Below are 21,355 nucleotides of genomic sequence, written 5' to 3'. Positions count from 1 at the left end.
AATCGCTGAGGCAATAGCAGCACGGCTGGTGAATGTGCGGCCACGGAGAGTGTCTTTCATTGTTGGAAAAAGCCAAAAGTCACTAGGAGCCAGGTCAGGTGAGTAGGGAGCATGAGGAATCACTTCAAAGTTGTTATCACGAAGAAACTGCTGCGTAACGTTAGCTCGATGTGCGGGTGCGTTGTCTTGGTGAAACAGCACACGCGCAGCCCTTCCCGGATGTTTTTGTTGCAGTGCAGGAAGGAATTTGTTCTTCAAAACATTTTCGTAGGATGCACCTGTTACCGTAGTGCCCTTTGGAACGTAATGGGTAAGGATTACGCCCTCGCTGTCCCAGAACATGGACACCATCATTTTTTCAGCACTGGCTGTTACCCGAAATTTTTTTGGTGGCGGTGAATCTGTGTGCTTCCATTGAGCTGACTGGCGCTTTGTTTCTGGATTGAAAAATGGCATCCACGTCTCATCCATTGTCACAACCGACGAAAAGAAAGTCCCATTCATGCTGTCGTTGCGCGTCAACTTTGCTTGGCAACATGCCACATGGGCAGCCGTGTGGTCGTCCGTCAGCATTCGTGGCACCCACCTGGATGACACTTTTCGCATTTTCAGGTCGTCATGCAGGATTGCGTGCACAGAACCCACAGAAATGCCAACTCTGGAGGCGATCTGTTCAACAGTCATTCGGCGATCCCCCAAAACAATTCTCTCCACTTTCTCGATCATGTCGTCAGACCGGCTTGTGCGAGCCCGAGGTTGTTTCGGTTTGTTGTCACACGATGTTCTGCCTTCATTAAACTGTCGCACCCACGAACGCACTTTCGACACATCCATAACTCCATCACCACATGTCTCCTTCAACTGTCGATGAATTTCAATTGGTTTCACACCATGTAAATTCAGAAAATGAATGATTGCACGCTGTTCAAGTAAGGAAAACGTCGCCATTTTAAGTGTTTAAAACAGTTCTCATTCTCGCCGCTGTCGGTAAAATTCCATCTGCCGTATTCCATCTGCCGTGTTGGCAATGAACGCGGAATCATTTTAAAAGAATGCGCATGTTTCTATCTCTTTCCAGTCCGGAGGAAAAAAATCGGAGGCCTTAGAACTTGAATGCACGTCGTATTTGATTAGCTGTGGCACTACCAAATATACTTCATGTTCTGCTTGAATATTCTGACCAAGACACTTGGAAATAGTCCTGCGAACTGTAACTGGCTAGCCGGCCGCGGTGGTCTAGCGGTCCTAGGCGCTCAGTCCGGAACCGCGCGACTGCTACGGTCGCAGGTTCGAATCCTGCCTCGGGCATGGATGTGTGTGATGTCCTTAGGTTAGTTAGGTTTAAGTAGTTCTAAGTTCTAGGGGACTGATGACCACAGATGTTAAGTCCCATAGTGCTCAGAGCCATTTGAACCATTGTAACTGGCTAGATGTGATTATAAGGAATAATAGAGAAGAACTTTAGCAATTGAGGTAGTTGCCTTTGCCTGGATTTCTTGCTGCAGTCGAACTGCAATGGAGTTCAACCTGTCGTCATTCGGTTACGTTGCCCTCCACTATGAGTATCGAATGGTTTGAAAATTCCACCACCAAGATGGATACATTTTATTGAAATGTAGCCTATTTTGTATCAGAAATTATTTGCATGACAATAGAAAACTGAGGTTATACAAATGTCGTTCATTGTTGACATGTAATAGACAGGATTAAAAATTGACCTCTACAAGTTACTGTGGAATCTCTTTCCACACGATTTGCGTCCGAGGCCACAAAGAATTACCGAGCGAGGTGGCGCAGTGGTTAGCACATTGGATTTGCATTCGGGAGGACGACAGTTCAAAACAGTGTCCGGCCATCCTGATTCAAGTTTACCGTGATTTCCCTAAATTGCTCCAGGCAATTGCCGGGAAGGTTCCTATTGTCGCAGAAGAACTTGAGTACCAATGTTAACGTGGTGTAGTAGTTACGGTACGAGACTGTTGCATCGAGGGTCGCGAGTTCAAAACTCCCCTGAACTGTAAAATTTTAATTTCTATATTCGGTTCGAGTACATTCTAGAAGTATCCAAAAATGTCAAGAATCATTGTACTGAATGTTCTGTAACTGTATATATACCGTATATGTCCTGGCCAGAGGCAGTTCGCTCCGAACTCTTGTATGTGCAAGTGCTGAATAAACCTTCGTTAAGTGAAGTTAGTGTTCGTCATTCATCTAATTACATCTTCTTCTACGTGACATTATTCTGGTGGAGACGCTGGGTATCGATCCCAGTGCCTCTCGCACTCGAGCAGAGGAACTGGGATGAGGTGATACCTTTCGTGACGTTTGCCTACAACACCGCCAAACAGACACCACAGGATTTACGCCATTTTTCCTGGTGCATGGACGTGAGGCGACTACGACGATGGACACTGTGCTTCCGTTACATCCTGAAGACGTGGTCGACGACTGCATCGGCCAGGTGTTAACAAGAGCTGAGGAAGCTAGGCAGTTAGCTCGACTTCGAACGCTGCAGGCTCAAGAAAACGATCGCCGAAGGTACGACGCGAACCACCGCCCTGTTGTCTACCAGCCTGGTGACTTCGTCTGGATCTTCACTCCTGTCTCTCTCTGAGAAGATCCTCAAGCACTACTTATAAGGTCGTAAAACAGTTGTCTGATGTTACTTACGTAGTTGAAAATTTCGACCCCGACACAAGACGACGAAAGATCAGAGATATGGTCCATGTCCTTCGAATGAAGCCCTATAAGGATCCTGCAACCGAGGGTAAATTAGAAGCTCCAGCGACAGGCAACAACAAGCGGGAAGGTGACGAAGAGCGTGGCGGCAAAGGAAGTTCTAAGAAGATCACCGCCAGGGCGAACATCAGTCATTGGGAGACGGAGTATGCAGGACCGATGACTCGTTCCCGGACTAGGAGGACGTAACGCCAAGACGCTGTTCTCTTAAGGAGGGAGCAACGTCGCATATGAAACTGAGTAGCACAGTCATAGTGGTGTATTGGTTATGATATTAGACTGTTGCATAGGGTCGTGAGTTCGAAACTCACCTGCACTGAACATTTTAAATTCTATATTCGGTTCGAGTACATTCGAGAAGTATCCACAAACGTCAAGAATCATACTACTAGAATGTTCTGTAACTGTATATATACCTATGTGTTCTGGCAGGAGGCAGTTCTCTCCGCGCTCTTGTATGTGCAAGTGCTGAATAAACCTTCGTTAAGTGAAGTTAGTGTTCGTCATTCATCTAATTACATCTTCTTCTACGTGACACCATGAAAGGGCATGGCCGGTTTCCTTCCTCATCTTTCTCTAAAACGAACTAATCACCAACCACAAAGAATCAACAGTGGATGCTGGAGGACAGCGACGAACAAGGTGAAAGTCAAGGGAGCTATGGAAAAGGTTTGCACTTACCTCGCTACAAGTGACCGTGTGAAATGCTGTGTTGTCTGAATGAAGGGTAGTGTCTCGAGCTTTGAAACCTCTCCAGTGTACCTGTTACTGTCCATATTGCTCTCTATACGTAGGAGTTGAAACTTGATATTGCATCCAATGATGCCCCAGAGACACACTTGATGTTTCTCTGTTTTGCTGCACGACAATGTAGCTGTCATACTTCGGCCACTACTACTTGTACGCTATGCTGCCCCCTTTGCAGTCGAATAGATTTGTTGCTGACACAGAGCTCTAAATATCACTTCATTTTTTCAGTACATCCTTTCTGTATGTTGTAATTTTCACCAGTTGTAAAGTAAATTATTTATCAGTTACAATAATTATACAGCCAAATTGCAGCAGATCTCTAGGTAGCGCAGTTTTCTGTAGAGTAAACCGAATAATTTTGCCATAAATGAATGGCAAACGTCATACAGCGTGAACCCCGAAGTTCACCAACAAAACTTTAGAGATTGTTCGGGGATATTTTCTGAGAATTTTCATGTGAAGAATCAATGCTCTGCTGCGGCTTGTTAGGGAGTAATTGGATTTAGTTTGATTTATTACTTCCATTTATGTTCGTATTCATACCGCACTGAAAACATACTGCCGAAAAAAAAAATGCAGCACCGTCAAGGACAAGGTCTGTTTATTGACGAATGACGCGACAGGTAGCTCATCATTCTAGGAGTATATGATAACAAATCAGACCAAAAAAACACACGTATCACAGTACAAGCTGTCCAAACAGTCACGTTAGTACATAGGGTTCCCACTCTTGCCCCCCCCCCCCCTTTTCACTTCTGGCAATAACACAGGCGTGTATTCTCGCAGACCAACGAACATAAAGGTAACGAATGGCAGCCTGCAGTAGATTGTCCTAACAAGGGAACCTCCCCATTGCACCCCCCTCAGATTTGGTTATAAGTTGGCACAGTGGATAGGCCTTGAAAAACTGAACACAGATCAATCGAGAAAACAGGAAGAAGTTGTGTGGAACTATGAAAAAAATTAGTAAAATATACAAACTGAGTAGTCCATGCGAAGATATGCAACATCAGGGAGACTGGGGGTCAAGGAGCGCCGTGGTCCCGTGCTTAGCGAGAGCAGCTACGGAACGAGAGGTCCTAGGTTCAAGTCATCCCTCGAGTGAAAAGTTTAATTTTTTATTTTCAGTTTATGTGACAAACTCTTATGTTTTCATCACTTTTTTGGGAGTGATTATCACATCCACAAGAAAACCTAAATCGGGCAAGGTAGAAGAATGTTTTTACCCATTCGCCAAGTGTACAAGTTAGGTGGGTCGACAACATAATCCTGTCATGTGACGCACATGCCGTCATCAGTGTCGTATAGAATATATCAGACTTGTTTTCCCGTGGAGGAATCGGTTGACCTATGACCTTGCTGTCAAATGTTTTCGGTTCCCATTGGAGAGGCACGTCCTTTCGTCTACGAATCGCACGGTTTTGCGGTGCGGTCGCAAAACACAGACACAAAACTTATTGCAGTGAACAGAGACGTCAATGAACGAACTGACAGATCATAACTTTGCGAAAATAAAGAAAGTAAAATTTTCAGGCGAGGGAAGACGTGAACCAAGGACCTCTCGTTCTGCAGCTACTCAAGCTAACCACGGGACCACGGCGCTCCTGAGCTCACATTCTCCTTGATGTTGCCTATCTTGCGCATGGACTACTCAGTTTGTACATTTTACTAATTTTTTTCACTGTTCCACACAACTTCTTCCTGTTTTCTCGATTGATTTGTGTTCAATTTTTCAAGGCCTATCCACTTTGCCAACTTATAACTAAATCTGAGGGGGGTGCGATGGGGAGGTTCCCTTGTAAGCATCCTGCGCCTTTTCTTGCAGTTCGGCAATGGTTCTTGCAAGCCCTGGAGAACAGGTATGTTTCCGCTTCATCACTCCCGATACGTGTTAAATTGACGAGAGATCTGGTGATACTGCTGGACAAGGCAGTTTTTTTTACACCAAGAAGGGCAGAGCACGTTGCGTTCCAGCAGCCAATGTGGACGTGCATTGATCTAATGAAAAAAAAAACCACATCATTTCCCCGTCTAGGAAATGACAGCAGCACGGGAATAACAGCATGTGCAATGCAGCGGGCAATGACTGCTTTACCCCGGAGATACACTAAACGCGACCGTGAGATGTAGCTGATGGAGATCTACAGCGTGAAATCTGCGTGTCGTGAGCGAATGCAGTCTGGAATAGGCAGCTTACCGCGTCTACGTTCATCACTAGTACACATACAGAATTTACTCTCATCACCGAAGACAACAGAGTTCCACTCCACTCTGCAGTCAGTTCTTTCACGATACCAGAGTAGCTATGCTTGCCGGCGTCGTGGTGTTAGTCGTAACCTGGCCAGAGGCACACGTGATCCGAACAATGGTCTCTGATGACATGTAGCTGCAACATGTGACCAGATTTCTCTCCTGGATGATGTTTAGTTAGCCACTGCTGCTCGCACAATGCGTCGGTCTAGGCGTGCGTCTGTACTACGTGCAAGTCCAGAACCTGGTCCAAAGGAGCGTTCCAAAGATCAATGCTGAAAGCAGCGACACGCCATCGATACGTTGCGCCCCGTAGGTGCACAATGCGGCCCCGCTCAATGGCTGAAGCTGTTCAACATGAGTACCTAGTTGTCCGTGTGGTATGGTTGTAACCTAGAATGAAAGTTACAAACACTCTTCCCCTCTAAAGTCATCCCACTTACTGCCTGCAGAGTCATAATACAGGTTGCACACATAAGCAGTATGAGCGCCATCTGATCTCCGATGACCGTGGCAAATGAATCACTAACTCAATAACCCCTCATATACGAGGTGTGGCTAGAAAAAAACCGGACTAGTACTGGTGAAACAATAAAACGAATGCAATAAGGCTGAAAGTCACGTGGCCTGTCACGTGACTCTCGCTCCGCCTACTGCTCGAGTTTCATCTGCCTCCTGCACTCAGTCTGCCCGTGGCGTCTGTTTTAAGTAGTTGACGTTTTGTCTGTGCGTCGGAAAATGTTGAGTGTACAGAAAGAACAGCGTGTTAACATCAAATTTTGTTTCAAACCAGGAAAATCTGCAAGTGAAACGTTTGTAATGTTACAACAAGTGTACGGCGATGATTGTTTATCGCAAACACAAGTGTTTAAGTGGTTTAAACGATTTAAAGATGGCCGCGAAGACACCAGTGATGACACTCGCACTGGCAGACCATTGTCAGCAAAAACTGATGCAAACATTGAAAAAATCGGTAAACTTGTTCGACAAGATCGCCGTTTAACAATCAGAGCAGTGTCTGAGTTAACAGGAGTTGACAAGGAAAGTGTTAGGCAGATTCTTCATGAAAGTTTCAACATGAACAAAGTGTGTTCAAAAATGGTTCCAAAGTGTCTCACAATTGAACAGAAGGAACGCCGAAGAATGATTTGTTCTGACATCCTGGAAAACATTGAAAGTGATCCTACCTTCTTACAAAATGTTATTACTTGCGATGAATCGTGGTTTTTTACTTACGATCCCGAAACTAAACGCCAGTCGATGCATTGGAAAACTCCTGGTTCTCCACGACAAAAAAAAGCACAAATGTCAAAATCGAAATTCAAGGCAATGATGATTTTTTTTTTTGACATCAAAGGGATTGTGCACATTGATTGGATACCAGAGGGACAAACAGTGAATCAGCATTACTACATTAGCGTCCTGGCTACCCTACGTGAGCGAGTACGGAGAAAACGGAACGATTTGTGGAGAAAAAAGTCATGGATCCTTCACCAAGACAATGCCCCAGCTCACAGTGCGTTGTCAGTGAAGACGTTTTTGGCAAAACACAACATTTCCATCTTAGATCATCCACCCTACTCACCTGATTTGGCCCCCTGTGACTTTTTCCTTTTCCCTAAAGTCAAGTCAGCTTTGAAAGGAACTAGATTTGAGACTGTTGAAGCAGTAAGAGAAAAAGCGACGGAAGTAATGTATGGACTTACCGAAAATGATCTGCAGCATTGCTATGAACAGTGGAAAATTCGTATGGAGCGGTGTAGAGACCGAGGAGGAGAGTACATTGAAGGAGATAACATGAAATTGTAAATAATTGTAAATAAATGTTTTTTCCAGCATCAGTCCGGTTTTTTTCTAGCCGCACCTCGTATAACACGGTATACCTTGGTAACGCTGAATACAGTCCTCGAGGCAGTGCATCCGCACTACGGTACAAATATCGATGGCAGCGGCTGTGTGTCTTGTTTGGTAACAAACTTGTTCCGTTTACTTTCGCTTCTTGCTGTTAACAACAGCTAATGCCCAGTCACTCTTCTCCTCCAAGATTCCATTCAGTACTGCTTGATTCTGCCTTGTTCTTTTTTACGGCTGTATTAGTTGTGTTAAACACGTAATACGTTAACAGTGATACACAGCAAATGGATGTGTTTGCTGATGAAGAGTCAGCCGATGCACGTATTGTTTAAGGGTTCAGTGAATGCAGTTGAAGATCAGCACAAAGATGCTATGCTGAGCTGTTCAGTAGTGATGGAAACCGCATCATACCGCTTCTGCATCCGAAACTTTAGCAATTCTTCATCAGTGAACCAATAAACACTGGTATCTATGCTTGTAAAATTACAATTTACACTGCCGGAAATCGTAACACGAGTTAGAAAAGAGCATTACTGAATGCATGTTCCAGGGAGTAGATTAAAGTAGAAATTACTGTTGCCAACGGCAATAACCGTGAGTGACTGGAACAAGCTTGCTTCCAAACAAGACACACAGCTCCTGCCGTCGACATTTTCACTATAGTGCAGTTATTTTCATTGCAATACAGACACAGATATCAATAGGGATAATATATCAAACGAAATGTAAATTACTCTGTAATGAACCACCGGAGACTAAGGACTCCTTATACTAAAATACTCAGAAAATATCCCTGAACAACCTCCTAACTTTTGTCAGCGGAGTTCACGTTCACCCTGTATATTCTAAGGCTCGAAAAATGTGAGACGGCAAAGGATTTACAAAATACGAAAGGAAAGTCTGTAAATGGCTGCTATGGGATTCAGCCAGGCGTAACTGCAGTTAATCTCCACTCACGTTGGAAAACTGAAATGAATGTATCAGCCCTTTTAACCAAATGGCTGCACTTGTTTGTATAAAAGTATCATCCTGGATTTCTTGTTAATGAATTTTCTGTTTTTTTTTCTTTTTTTCGTACACTGTAAGAAAAAAAGGAAAGAAAATAAACACGACACACCACGAAGGAATTATCGGAATGGGAAAGAATTCGATAGATGTGATGTGTATGCACAGACAAACATGTGACTACAATTTCGAGAAAAAATTGGCTGAATGATTCAAGAGAAAGACTTTCACAAATTGAGCAAATAAATAACTTGTTGGGCCACCTCTGACCCTTATGCAAGCAATTATTCTGCTCGGTATTGATTGATAGATTTATTGGATGTCCTCCTGAGGGATATCGTGCCAAATTCTGTGTAACTGACGCGTTAGATCCTCAAAATCCCGAACTGATTGGGGGGCCCTGCCCATAATGCTACAAACGTTCGTAACTGGGGAGAGATCCGGCGACCTTTCTGGTCGAGGTAGGATACGGGAAACACGTAGACAGCGGGCAGGCATTATCTTAATGAAATGTAAGCCCAGGATGGCTTGCCATGAAGTGCAGCAAAACGGGGAGTAGGATATCGTCAACGTATCGCTGTGCTGTTAGGGTGCAGCGGATGACAACCAGAGGGGGCCTGCTAAGAAAAGTAATGGCACCCCAGACCATCACTCCTGATTCTCGACAGTCATAACCTTGTTCACTGTCAACGTATAGGAAGTGGGATGGTCGACACTTATTGTTTTGTTGGTATATTAGGTGGCCTAGTTGCAGGAGTTGATTGCCTGTGGAAAATTCACAGCATATGTCATGATTGTGACAAAGATGATGTATTTCATTAGCTGAGGCACTAGCAAATGGAATTCCGTTTCAAACTGAGCCCCGAAGTCGTGTCTGGAGACGCCCCGGACAGCAGTACCTGGCTGTCGTCCGCCATACGGCCCAACTGCTGGGAGTGATGGTCTGGGCTGCTATTTCGACCCCTTGGCTGTCATCCGCTGCACCCTTACAGCACAGCGGTACGCCGAAGATATTCTATACCCCGTTTTGTTGTCCTTAACGACAAACCATCCTGGGCTTACATTTCAGGATGATAATGCCCACCCACATACGGTTAGAATTTCTACTGCTTGTCTTCGTGCTTGCCTAACCCTACCCTGACCAGCAAGGTGTCGCCGTATCTCTCCCAAACTGAGAACATTGGGAGCATTGTGGACAGGGCCCTCCAACCAGCTCGATATTTTGACGGTCTAACTCATCCATTGGACAGAACTTGGCTCGATATCCGTCAGGAAGACGTCCAACAACCCAACTGATAGCATAATGGCCAAAGATGGACTAAAGCATTATTGACTTTCTCAATTTGTGAAGATCGATAATGGCTCAAATGGCTCTGAGCACTATGGGACTTAACATCTGAGGTCATCAGTCCCCTAGAACTTAGAACTACTTAAACCTAACTAACCTAAGGACTTCCCACATCCATGCCCGAGGCAGGATTCGAACCTGCGACCGTAGCAGTCACGCGGTTCCGGACTGTAGCGCATAGAACCGCTCGACCACCCTGGTCGGCTTGTGAAGATCTTTCTCTTGAATAAATCACACAATTTTTTTGAAATTGTAATCATTTGTTTGTCTGTACTCATAAATCTCATCTACTGTCCCATTTGGATAATTCCTTCGCGGTGCGTCGTTTTTTTTCTTTCAGATTTCCGCAGAAGTGGCATCAATACTTTCAGCTTCTACACAAGGCGAACAAGGTACACTGTGGTGATACATAAAAGCACTACTGACAACCAAATTGTTCCTTACAGTGCTCTGTAATTACATTTGGTACCCCCACTCGTCAAATAAAACAGTTCCTTTACTGCCTTTGAATTTTTCACCACTGATGTTCCCTACCGTTTTACAGAACTGGTTCTTATCTTGTGGCCATGATCTGCCTCTGTCTTACTGACAATAATTCTAAACTTTTGTTGGAGTTTCTTAAGGGCACAGTGATAAACAAGACAACATGTTAGTTACCTGGGCCACAACTGCCTTCCATCGCTTCGCTGTCGGGACTATGACGCTGTCATCCATGTCGGCTGCTGCACAGCACCCTGCGGACATAAATACCACTGTATGTCATTCGTGTCCATCTTACAATTTGTCGTAGGTCTAGGTCACTGCCTGCAAGTCTTTCCATTTAATAGCAATTAGAGGACTAACGTTACAGTGAAGCAGTTTGTAAAACACTTATTGCATTACAGATTTTTACTAAGGTGCGTAAAGGATAGAAAAGTTTTCTTGAACCTGATAACTGTATCTCCCAGTGAGGACTAACATTTAAATCACGTTAAGTTCACCTGCCAATGTATGTCAACGACATCGTAAACCATGCTTTAAGAAGATGAGTACAAGTGACGATTCCCAGAAGTGCTTTCACTGCTTTCTAATCTTTAGTTTAACGAAAATTTGACAGCAGTTAACAAATATTCAGAATCACTTTCTTCTCGACAAAATGGAGCATGGACATCAAAGAAAGATCACGTTACGTGTTATTTAGAACACATCATATCTTCTGAGTATTCACTGTTTTGTTTAGTACCGTATATCAACCAAAATCACTAAAAATAAACGCAAATATATCTATTTAAAACAGCAGATAAAAATTCGCTTGATGCCTTCCTAAGAGAGAGTCTCCATTCCTTCCAAGCTAATTATGTAAGTGTAGACCAGATATGGCTCAAATTCAAAGATACAGTATCGACAGCGATAGATAGATTCATACGGCATAAGTTAAGAGACGGGACTGATCCACCATGGTACACTAAACACGTTAGAACACTGTTGTAGACGCAAAGAAAAAAGCATGCCAAATTCAGAAGAACGCAAAATCCCCAAGACTGGCTTAGCTTCACAGTAGCTATAAATTTAGTGCGGACGTCAATGCGAGATGCTTTTAATAGTTTCCACAATGAAACATTGTCTCAAAATATGGTAGAAAACCCAGAGATTCTGATCGTATGTAAAGAACACCAGTGGCAAAAAACAGTCAATACCGTCACTGCGCGATAGCGATGGAAATGTTACCGATGATGGTGCCACTAAAGCGGAGTTACTAAATACAGTTTACCGAATTCCTTCACGAAAGAAGATGAAGTAAATACTCCAGAATTCGAAACCAGAACAGCTGTTAGCGTGAGTGACACAAAAGTAGATATCTTAGGTGATGCGAAACAACTCAAATCACTTAAGAAAGGCAAGTCTTCCGGTCCAGATGGTATACCAATCAGGTTCCTTTCAGAGTATGCAGACACAATAGCGTCTTTCTTAGCAATCGTATACAACCGCTCAGTTGACGAAAGGTCTGTTCCTGAAGACGGGAAAGTAGCACAGGTCACACCAATATTCAAGAAAGGAAATGGGTGTAACCCATTGAATTACAGACCCATATCACTGACCTCAATTTGCAGTAGGATTTTGGAGCATATACTGTACTCAAATATCATGAATCACCTTGAAGAAAATGACTTATTGATACATAACCAACACGGATTCAGAAAATATCGTTCTTGTGCAACTCAGTTAGCTCTTTATTCCCATGAAGTAATGAGTGCTGTCGACAAGGGATATCAGATCGATTCCATATTCTTAGATTTCCAGAAGACTTTCGATATCGTTCCTCACAAGCGACTATTAATCAAATTGCGTGCATATGGAATATCGTCTCAGTTGAGTGACTGGATTCGTGATTTCCTCTCAGAGAGGTCACAGTTCGTAGTGATAGACGGTAAATCATCGAGTAGAACAGAAGTGATATCTGGCGTTCCGCAAGGTAGTGTCATAGGCCCTCTGCTGTTCCTGATTTACATAAATAAACTAGGTGACAATCTGAGCAGCCCCCTTAGATTGTTTGCAGATGATGCTGTAATTTACCTTCTAGTAAAATCAGCAGGCGATCAGTTCCAATTACAAAATGATCTACAGAGAATTTCTGTATGGTGCGAAAAGTGGCAATTGGCACTAAACAAAGAAAAGTGCGAGGTCATCCACATGGGTACTAAATGAAATCCGATAAATTTTGAGTATACGATAAATCGCACAAATCTAAGGGCTGTCAATTCGACTAAATACTTAGGAATTACAATTATGAGCAACTTAAATTGGAATGACCACAGATAATATTGTGGGGAAGGAGAAATAAAGACTGCGCTTTGTTGGCAAAACACTTAGAAGATGCGACAAACTCACTAAAGAGACAGCCTACATTACACTTGTCCGTCCTCTTCTGGAATATTGCTGCACGGTGTGGGATCCTTACCAGGTAGGATTGACGGAGGACATCGAAAAAGTGCAAAGAAGGGCAGCTCGTTTCGTGTTATCGCGCAATAGGGGTGAGAGTGTCACTGATATGATACGCGAGTTGGGGTGGCAGTCACTGAAACAAAGGCGGTTTTCTTTGCGGCGAGATCTATTTACGAAATTTCAATCACCAAATTTCTCTCCCGAATGCGAAAATATTTTGTTGATACCCACCTGCGTAGGAAGAAATGATCATCGTAGTAAAATAAGAGAAATCAGAGCTCGAACGGAAAGATTTAGGTGCTCCTTTTTCCCACGCGCCATTCGAGAGTGGAATGGTAGAGAAGTAATATGAAAATGCTTCGATGAACCCTCTGCCAGGCACTTAGTGTGAATTGCAGAGTAACCATGTAGATGTAGATAGCGAAATGGCACGCAGGGGCAACACAGTTTTGGACTGCATGATAAAGGACAAGCGAAAAATTACAAAGATAAAGTAGCTTTTACATTCACATTTAATTACTGACTGTTGCATTCTTTCGTGTTTAATTTTTGCATCACAGTTTTTACGGAGGAAGGCAAAGTGCACAACGTGCTTTGAAACTTCGTTTGCGAAAATAACGTTCAGAGTACGTTTTGGACATGAGAACTCATAGACCATATGGGAGTGAAGGATCTGTGGTCTCGATAGTGCACAACAACATTCAAATTAGTAATGCGCTTACCGGATTAAGTACTTTGATTTAACGGATGTAACATCGGAGTAAATTAACATTCTTAGAAAGACGTAGCGTTCTTCCTGTGAAGTACCCTCCCAGGTTTGTTAACACGAAATTCAAGCAAAGGCCATGAATACCGAATTTAAAATAAACTGATGACAAATAGAACGTCATCATCATCATCATCATCATCATCATCATCATCAGCCAATTCAATCATTAGATGATGTGGCCTCTTCGAGTCGTGGATTCAGGTAGGCTTTCAGAAGTCTTCTCCAAGTGGGACGGTCTTGGGCAGTTCTCTGCCAGGTGTTACCAGCGATCTTCTTGATGTCTTTGTCCCATCTGTCTGGTGGTCTTCCTCTAGGCCTCCGGTGCTCTCTCGGACTCCACTCCAGTACTAGCTTCGTGCATCTGTTGTCTTTTCTTCTTACGACGTGGCCAGCCCACTGCCATTTCAAGGAACCTACTCTCTCCAAGATGTCATTGACCTTCGCCACAGACCGGATGTCATCTGCCCTTTTCCTGTCCTTTCTTGTATAGCCCAGCATTGACCTCTCCATGGCTCTCTGTGCTGTCCTAAGTTTCCCTTTTGTGAATGAGTTCAGTGTCCATGTCTCGCAGCCATACGTCATAAAGCATAGTTCCTTGTAACTGTAATGTTAAACCGGGTATTCAACATTTCACTCTCAAGTAACCGACGTTGCTTCCAGAGCAGAATTACAGCTGCAGGATCAAGCTGTATGCCACTTGTAGATTCACTTTTCTTTTTGAAGATGGTTATTTATAAGGCGCTACTTGAAGAAAACAAGTTCACCTCTGCAGCTACGTCATCAGCGCAGCCGACTGCCATGCGGAGGACCCAGGTGCGATACCCGGTTTTTCCAGGGACTTTTCCTTGGCGGAAAGACTAGAACGGGTTGCACTCAGCCTCGTGATCTCAACTGAGAACTACTTGACCGAGTAGTAGCGGCCTCAGGCCAGAAAAACTGAGAGCAGTGCGCTGACCCCAGTCGAGTTAACATTTTTACTTAGAGAAATTCAACAATACACTTAGAAATTAACAAGATTAATCTACATCTATACTCATTATAAAAATGGGTCTATGTATGAACGGTTCCACATCTCCTAAACGACTTGACCTACCTGAATTAAACTTGGAACAAGTATCACTTACTGTCTTAAAGGAATCGCTGTCGGGGTAAGAACCAACTATGTATCAAAGGGATTGAGTTTGGGGGTGCAAAATAGTGCAACCCACGATGTATGAATACCCAGATTTTATTCATACAATACTTGACTTTCGATAAACATTACACATAATTGCAAACCTTTACGAAACTTTTTCTCGTTGACAACCCCAAAACATCATGAAAGGAAAAAATTGTATCATCTACTACATTTTCGCTGTTCATGCAGTAAAACTGCCTCATGATGCATGAGCTTATAATTTACATTGAAGTGCCAAAGAAACTGGTATAGGCATGCGTATTCAAATACAGAGATACGTAAACAGGCAGAATACGACGCTGCGGATGGCAACGCCTATACAAGACAAGTGTCTGGCGCAGCTGTTTTTTTTTTCCCCGCAAGCCACCTGACGGTGTGTGGCGGAGGGTACCCTGAGTACCTCTATCGGTTCTCCCTTCTATTCCAGTCTCGTATTGTTCGTGGAAAGAAAGATTGTCGGTATGCTTCTGTGTGGGTTCTAATCTCTCTGATTTTATCCTCATGGTCTCTTCGCGAGATATACGTAGGAGGGAGCAACATACTGATTGACTCCTCGGTGAAGGTATGTTCTCGAAACTTTAACAAAAGCCCGTACCGAGCTACTGAGCGTGTCTCCTGCAGAGTCTTCCACTGGAGTTTATCTATCATCTCCGTAACGCTTTTGCGATTACTAAATGATCCTGTAACGAAGCGTGCTGCTCTCCGTTGGATCTTCTCTATCTCTTCTATCACCCTATCTGGTACGGATCCCACACTGCTGAGCAGGATTCAAGCACTGGGCGAACAAGCGTACTGTAACCTTTTTTCTTTGTTTTCGGATTGAATTTCCTTAGGATTCTTCCAATGTATCTCAGTCTGGCATCTGCTTTACCGACGATCAACTTTATATGATCATTCCATTTTAAATCACTCCTAATGCGTACTCCCAGATAATTTATGGAATTAACTGCTTCCAGTTGCTGACCTGCTATATTGTAGCTAAATGATAAGGGATCTATCTTTCTATGTATTCGCAGCACGTTACATTGTCTACATTGAGATTCAATTGCCATTCCCTGCATCACGCGTCAATTCGCTGCAGATCCTCCTGCATTTCAGTACAATTTTCCATTGTTACAACCACTAGATATACCACAGCATCATCCGCAAAAAGCCTCAGTGAACTTCCGATGTCATCTACAAAGTCATTTATGTATATTGTGAATAGCAACGGTCCTACGACACTCCCCTGCGGCACACCTGAAATCACTCTTACTTCGGAAGACTTCTCTCCATTGAGAATGACATGCTGCGTTCTGTTATCTAGGAACTCCTCAATCCAATCACACAATTGGCCTGATAGTCCATATGCTCTTACTTTGTTCATTAAACGACGGTGGGGAACTGTATCGAACGCCTTGCTGAAGTCAAGAAACACGGCATCTACCTGTGAACCCGTGTCTATGACCCTCTGAGTCTCGTGGACGAATAGCGCGAGCTAGGTTTCACACGATAGTCTTTTTCGAAACCCATGCTGATTCCTACAGAGTAGATTTCTAGTCTCCAGAAAAGTCATTGTACTCGAACATAATACGTGTTCCAAAATTCTACAACTGATCGACGTTAGAGATAGAGGTCTATAGGTCTGCACATCTGTTCGACGCCCTTTCTTGAAAACGGAGATGACTTGTGCCCTTTTCCAATCCTTTGGAACGCTACGCTCTTCTAGAGGCCTACGGTACACCGCTGCAAGAAGGGGGCAAGTTCCTTCGCGTACTCTGTGTAAAATCGAACTGGTATCCCATCAGGTCCAGCGGCCTTTCCTCTTTTGAGCGATTTTAATTGTTTCTCTATCCCTCTGTCGTCTATTTCGATATCTACCATTTTGTCATCTGTGCGACAATCTAGAGAAGGAACTACAGTGCAGTCCTCCTCTGTGAAACAGCTTTGGAAAAAGACATTTAGTATTTCGGCCTTTAGACTGTCATCCTCTGTTTCATCGGTTACTGCTGCTACAATGGCAGGTTATCAAGATTTAAGTGAGTTTGAACGTGGTGTTACAGTCGGCGCACGAGCGATGGCCACAACATCTCCTAGGTAGCGATGAGGTGCGGATTTCCCCGTACGACTAATTCACGAGCGTACCGTGAATGTCAGGAATCCGGTGAAACATCAAATCTCCGACATCGCCGCGGCCTAAAAAAGATCCTGCAAGAAACGGACCAACGGCGACTAAAGAGACTCACTCAACGTGATAGAAGTGCAACGCTGGGCCATCAACAAGTATCAGCGTGCGAACCATTCAAAGAAACATCATCGATATGGGCTTTCGGAGGCGAAGGCCGACTCGTGTATCCTTCATGACTGTACGACACAAAGCTTTACGCCTCCCCTGGGCCTGTCAGCACCGACATTGGACTGTTGATGACTGGAAACATCTTGCGTGGTCGGACGAGTCTCGTGTCAAATTGTATCCAGCGGATGGAAGTGTACGGGTACGAAGAGAACCTCAGTAATCCATGGGCCCTGCATGTCAGCAGTGAACTGTTCAAGCTGGTGGAGGCTCTGTAATGGTGTGGGGCGTGTGCATTTTGGAGTGATTTGGGACCCCTGCAGGTGACACGTACGTAAGCATCCAATCATGTGAATTGTGCATTCTGACGGACTTGGACAATTCCAGGAGGACAATGCGACGCACCACACGTCCCGAATTACTACAGAGTGTCTCCAGGAACACTCTTCTGACCTTAAACAGTTCCGCTGGCCACCAAACTCCCCAGACATGAACATTACTGAGCACATCTGGGATGCCTTGCAACGTGTTGTTCGGAAGAAATCTCGTACTCTTACGGATTTATGGACAGCCCTGCAGGATTCATGGTGTCAATTCCCTCCATCACTACTTCAGACATTAGTCGAATTCATGTCACGTCATGTTGCGTCACTTTTCGGTGCCCGCGGGGGCCCTACTTTATATTAGGTAGCTGTACCAGTTCCTTTGGCTCTTCAGTGTATTACTTATTTACCCCTAACTTAATTCGCAACACATTTTACGGACAATATTCACATATACTACTGAATTTACCAGCATTTTATATCAAATGGTTCAAATGGCTCTGAGCACTATGGAACTTAACATCTGAGGTCATCATTACCCTAGAACTTAGAACTACTTAAACCTAACTAACTAAGGACATCACACACATCCATGCCCGAGGCAGGACTAAAACCTGCGACCGTAGCGGTCCCGCGCTTCCTGACTGACGCGCCTAGAACCGCTCGGCCACACCGGCCGGCCATTTTATATCATTTTACGACACATAGTTCAAGAGATATGAAGTCGTAAACATTGAGATGCGTGAAAAACTGCCTCATCAGACATAACGTTTTAATTTATGACTTCCTTACTCCTAACTCCATTCGCAACACATTTCGTAAGTGGTAGACACATATACCACTGGATGTACCTGCAAAATTATATATTTGTACGACACATAGCTCAGAACATATGAAGCAATTAACACTGAGATGCGTGAAAATGAAACTGCAGGACGAAGCTTGCTAAAGATGCAGGTGAAATACATGTAAAAATAGGCATGAAATTCGTTAAATATATGTGAAATGTACACACGCGTGCAAAGTCATGATAAAGAGCTCATCCTAAATCTCTGGAACGATGTCAATTAAATTTGGTACATATATTAGTTACAGATTTGGAAAGAAATACTGTGGTGGTAAGAACTACCAGCCTCCTATTGGCGTGAAGGTGATAACGTTGAGGGTGAAAGAGGAAGGAGGAGATGGACAGACAGAGAGGGGGAGAGGAGGGGACGGAATGAGGGGGGGGGGGGAGGAGCAGATGGCCAGAGAGAGAGGAGTACAGAGAGAGGAGCAGGCGATGGATAGATAGTGAGGTGCTGGCAGTGTACATAACAATGTAGTAGCAACAGTGTGTTGACAATGAGTCAGAACTAGAGGCAGTATAAACATCAAGAAGTCAAAATGATCGAGCATGCGAAAGAAAATGAGCATGTAGTTTGCATTGTGTGTAAGCAGGTGGCACGCTTTGACTCTGTGGTAGTATACTGGGAAACCTCAGTTTTTCAAAATAAATCGTCTACGAAACATTTGTACAAACAATTCTGGAATACAGCTCGAATGTGAGAGACCATTTTGCGGCTAGAGAAACACAAAATATCATACGTACTGGAAGACAAGAGGAATAATTGGTCATAGGCTCATTTGTGAGCCTGCAGAGTGTAACAGAAGTAATGCGAAACCTGCCACGGTAAGCGGTTTGAAAATGAAGTTTAAAAGCTCACAAATATACATTTAAGAACTGAAGGAAGAATGGAAGAATTTGGGAATTTTTGCTACTCCATGAAAATCACGGAGCCAATGTTGTATTAGTAATAGTATGTGTGTGAGGCAGTAATTTTTCCTATGCTCCAGCCATGAATGGAACTGGAAGAAACAATAGTGTGTTACAGAACAAAAAGAACTTTCTGCTAAGCAATTTGTAGAGGATACTCAGGGTTTCAGATAAATAATGGAATAAATTGAAATGGATGTGTCAGGGGCCAAGGGAGCAAAATCATATTGCCTGAAAACCTCTAATTTCCGGACAATAGCTACCCACATGATCGAAATATGACATTTACATGCTTCTATCACGCCAACATTTCAAACTATCAGTTCGAAACACTTTCCAGCCATTACAGTTAAACTTACGGAACGGTGTTGCATTGATTACTTTAGTCTTGCTATCATTCTAGGTACATCAAGAATGCTATCAAATGCATTAGTAACCCGATTCTGCAGATCATCTCTACTGCTCGCTGAGGCAATGTAAGGCATACTGTCGGCATGCCTTCACAATGAAAATGAGTCGTGATGAGATGAGAGAGAACGCTATATCGCAGGTCACCTGCGCCAGTTAACTGGTCATAATACCACTATTTGGTTAATATTCTTTCTTATTGAAAGAATTTTGATATGATTTTATCGATCGCTGTGTTTTCCAAAGGACAATGTTCCAAAAATTCTATCACCATTTGCGTTTTTATGCCCTAACAACATCCGTGTTTGAAGACATAAAAATTTTGTTCTGCGTGCTTGTACAAACAGTACGATCTTTTCTCATTGCCCAAACATGTTTCAGTGCTTTTGTGCCCTCGCCCGTGGGTCAGCTTTTTTTCAGGCCTGGAAAATAAAACATGTTTTACGGGATTATTTCTGAACGAAAATTAAGTGTAAAATATTTTATATTTATCGTAATCATTACCTTTGTCTCTAAAAGGTTATTTTGTAAGACTTTACTTAAATGGTTGTATAGCGTGTCATCTGCAACAACATATGTTTTTTTGAAATTCGTTTGCAAGTTAGCAAAAGTACATTTTTAACCATAGTTTCGTTGCACACACAAACACACACACACACACACACACACACACACACACACACATTGCATGAGCGAGAGAGAGAGAGAGAGAAATGGGGTGGTGAGGAGGGAGGAGGGAGGGAGGGAGGGAGAGCGAGAGCGAGAGAGCATACCCGAGAAAACAGAAGTAAAAGCAATGTTCAAATAATGCGGTTTACTGAACAGGAAAACAGTCCAACGTCGACAGGGACCAAGCGAACAGCAAAATAAAAATATCCTGTTTTGGAAGTTCAGCGCTCTGACTCGTGAATGCTGTTCACTTAAATTACATTTGCTATGTTTCCGTGCCTCTGACTGTGTCGGCCCTTGTGGCCGAGCGGTTCTAGGCGCTTCAGTCCTGAACCACGCGACCGCTACGGTCGCAGGCTCGAATCCTGCCGGGGGTATGGATGTGTGTGATGTCCTTAGGTTAGTTAGGCTTAAGTAGTCCTAAGTTCTAGGGGACTGATGACCTCAGATGTTAAGTCCCATAGTGCTCAGAGCCATTTGAACCATTTTGAAGCCTCTGTCTGTAAGAGATAAACATGCTTATTAGGCCGGAGATACGCGAAAAATTATAAGTAACCGCAACATATTTTCGCGCAATGAACGCCATATCATAGATGTTCAAAGGTATATTGCGTCGAAACAGAAGGGTTTATGGCCATATAAATATAAATTCTTTTTCGTCTTGGTTCCCTAAGTTTCTATCGTAATTTATCTGATATCTTCTTTACTGCATTTCAGAGAGTATCCAGTAATTGGCTGTCTTCTGTTCAAGTCTGTCTCCAAACAGTTGACAACTTCAGTCTTCTAGTCCATGTTGTCTGCTCACTAGTAGGCGAACAGCTAGCCATGAAGCGGTTCGTATGTGTTGTTGAAATATGTAACGAGGCTAGCTGAACCAGGAAGCAATGGAAGCACGACTGCGCTTGCCAGACTATTACGTTAGCTGGTGGCTGGCCTTGTGGGAGAGAGAATGTTAATCCGCTTATATAAAAGCTGCATGTTTCGTTATATAGGGTGAACCCGAAACCCACTTACAAAACTACGGACATTGTTCAGGGATCTTTCCTGGGCATTTTTGTAAGGGGCTTGTTGGTCTCCGGTGACTCGTTACACAGCAATTCCATTTATGCGTAA

The 21,355-nt window shown here is 43.6% G+C and overlaps 1 protein-coding gene across 1 annotated transcript in view; it reads right to left on the bottom strand.

Moving 5' to 3' along the window:
* Window positions 1-21,355, bottom strand: part of LOC126469649 (facilitated trehalose transporter Tret1-2 homolog) — a 346,069-nt gene that overhangs the window by 159,778 nt on the left and 164,936 nt on the right. The window contains exon 2 of the mRNA XM_050096773.1: window positions 10,604-10,680. Coding sequence (XP_049952730.1) covers window positions 10,604-10,660 — 57 coding nt within the window. The 5' untranslated portion in view covers window positions 10,661-10,680. The remainder of the gene's footprint in view (window positions 1-10,603; window positions 10,681-21,355) is intronic.

This window comes from Schistocerca serialis, chromosome 3, assembly GCF_023864345.2.
Source record: "Schistocerca serialis cubense isolate TAMUIC-IGC-003099 chromosome 3, iqSchSeri2.2, whole genome shotgun sequence".
Taxonomy (NCBI): domain Eukaryota; kingdom Metazoa; phylum Arthropoda; class Insecta; order Orthoptera; family Acrididae; genus Schistocerca; species Schistocerca serialis.
This window is presented reverse-complemented; position numbering and strand designations above follow the sequence as displayed.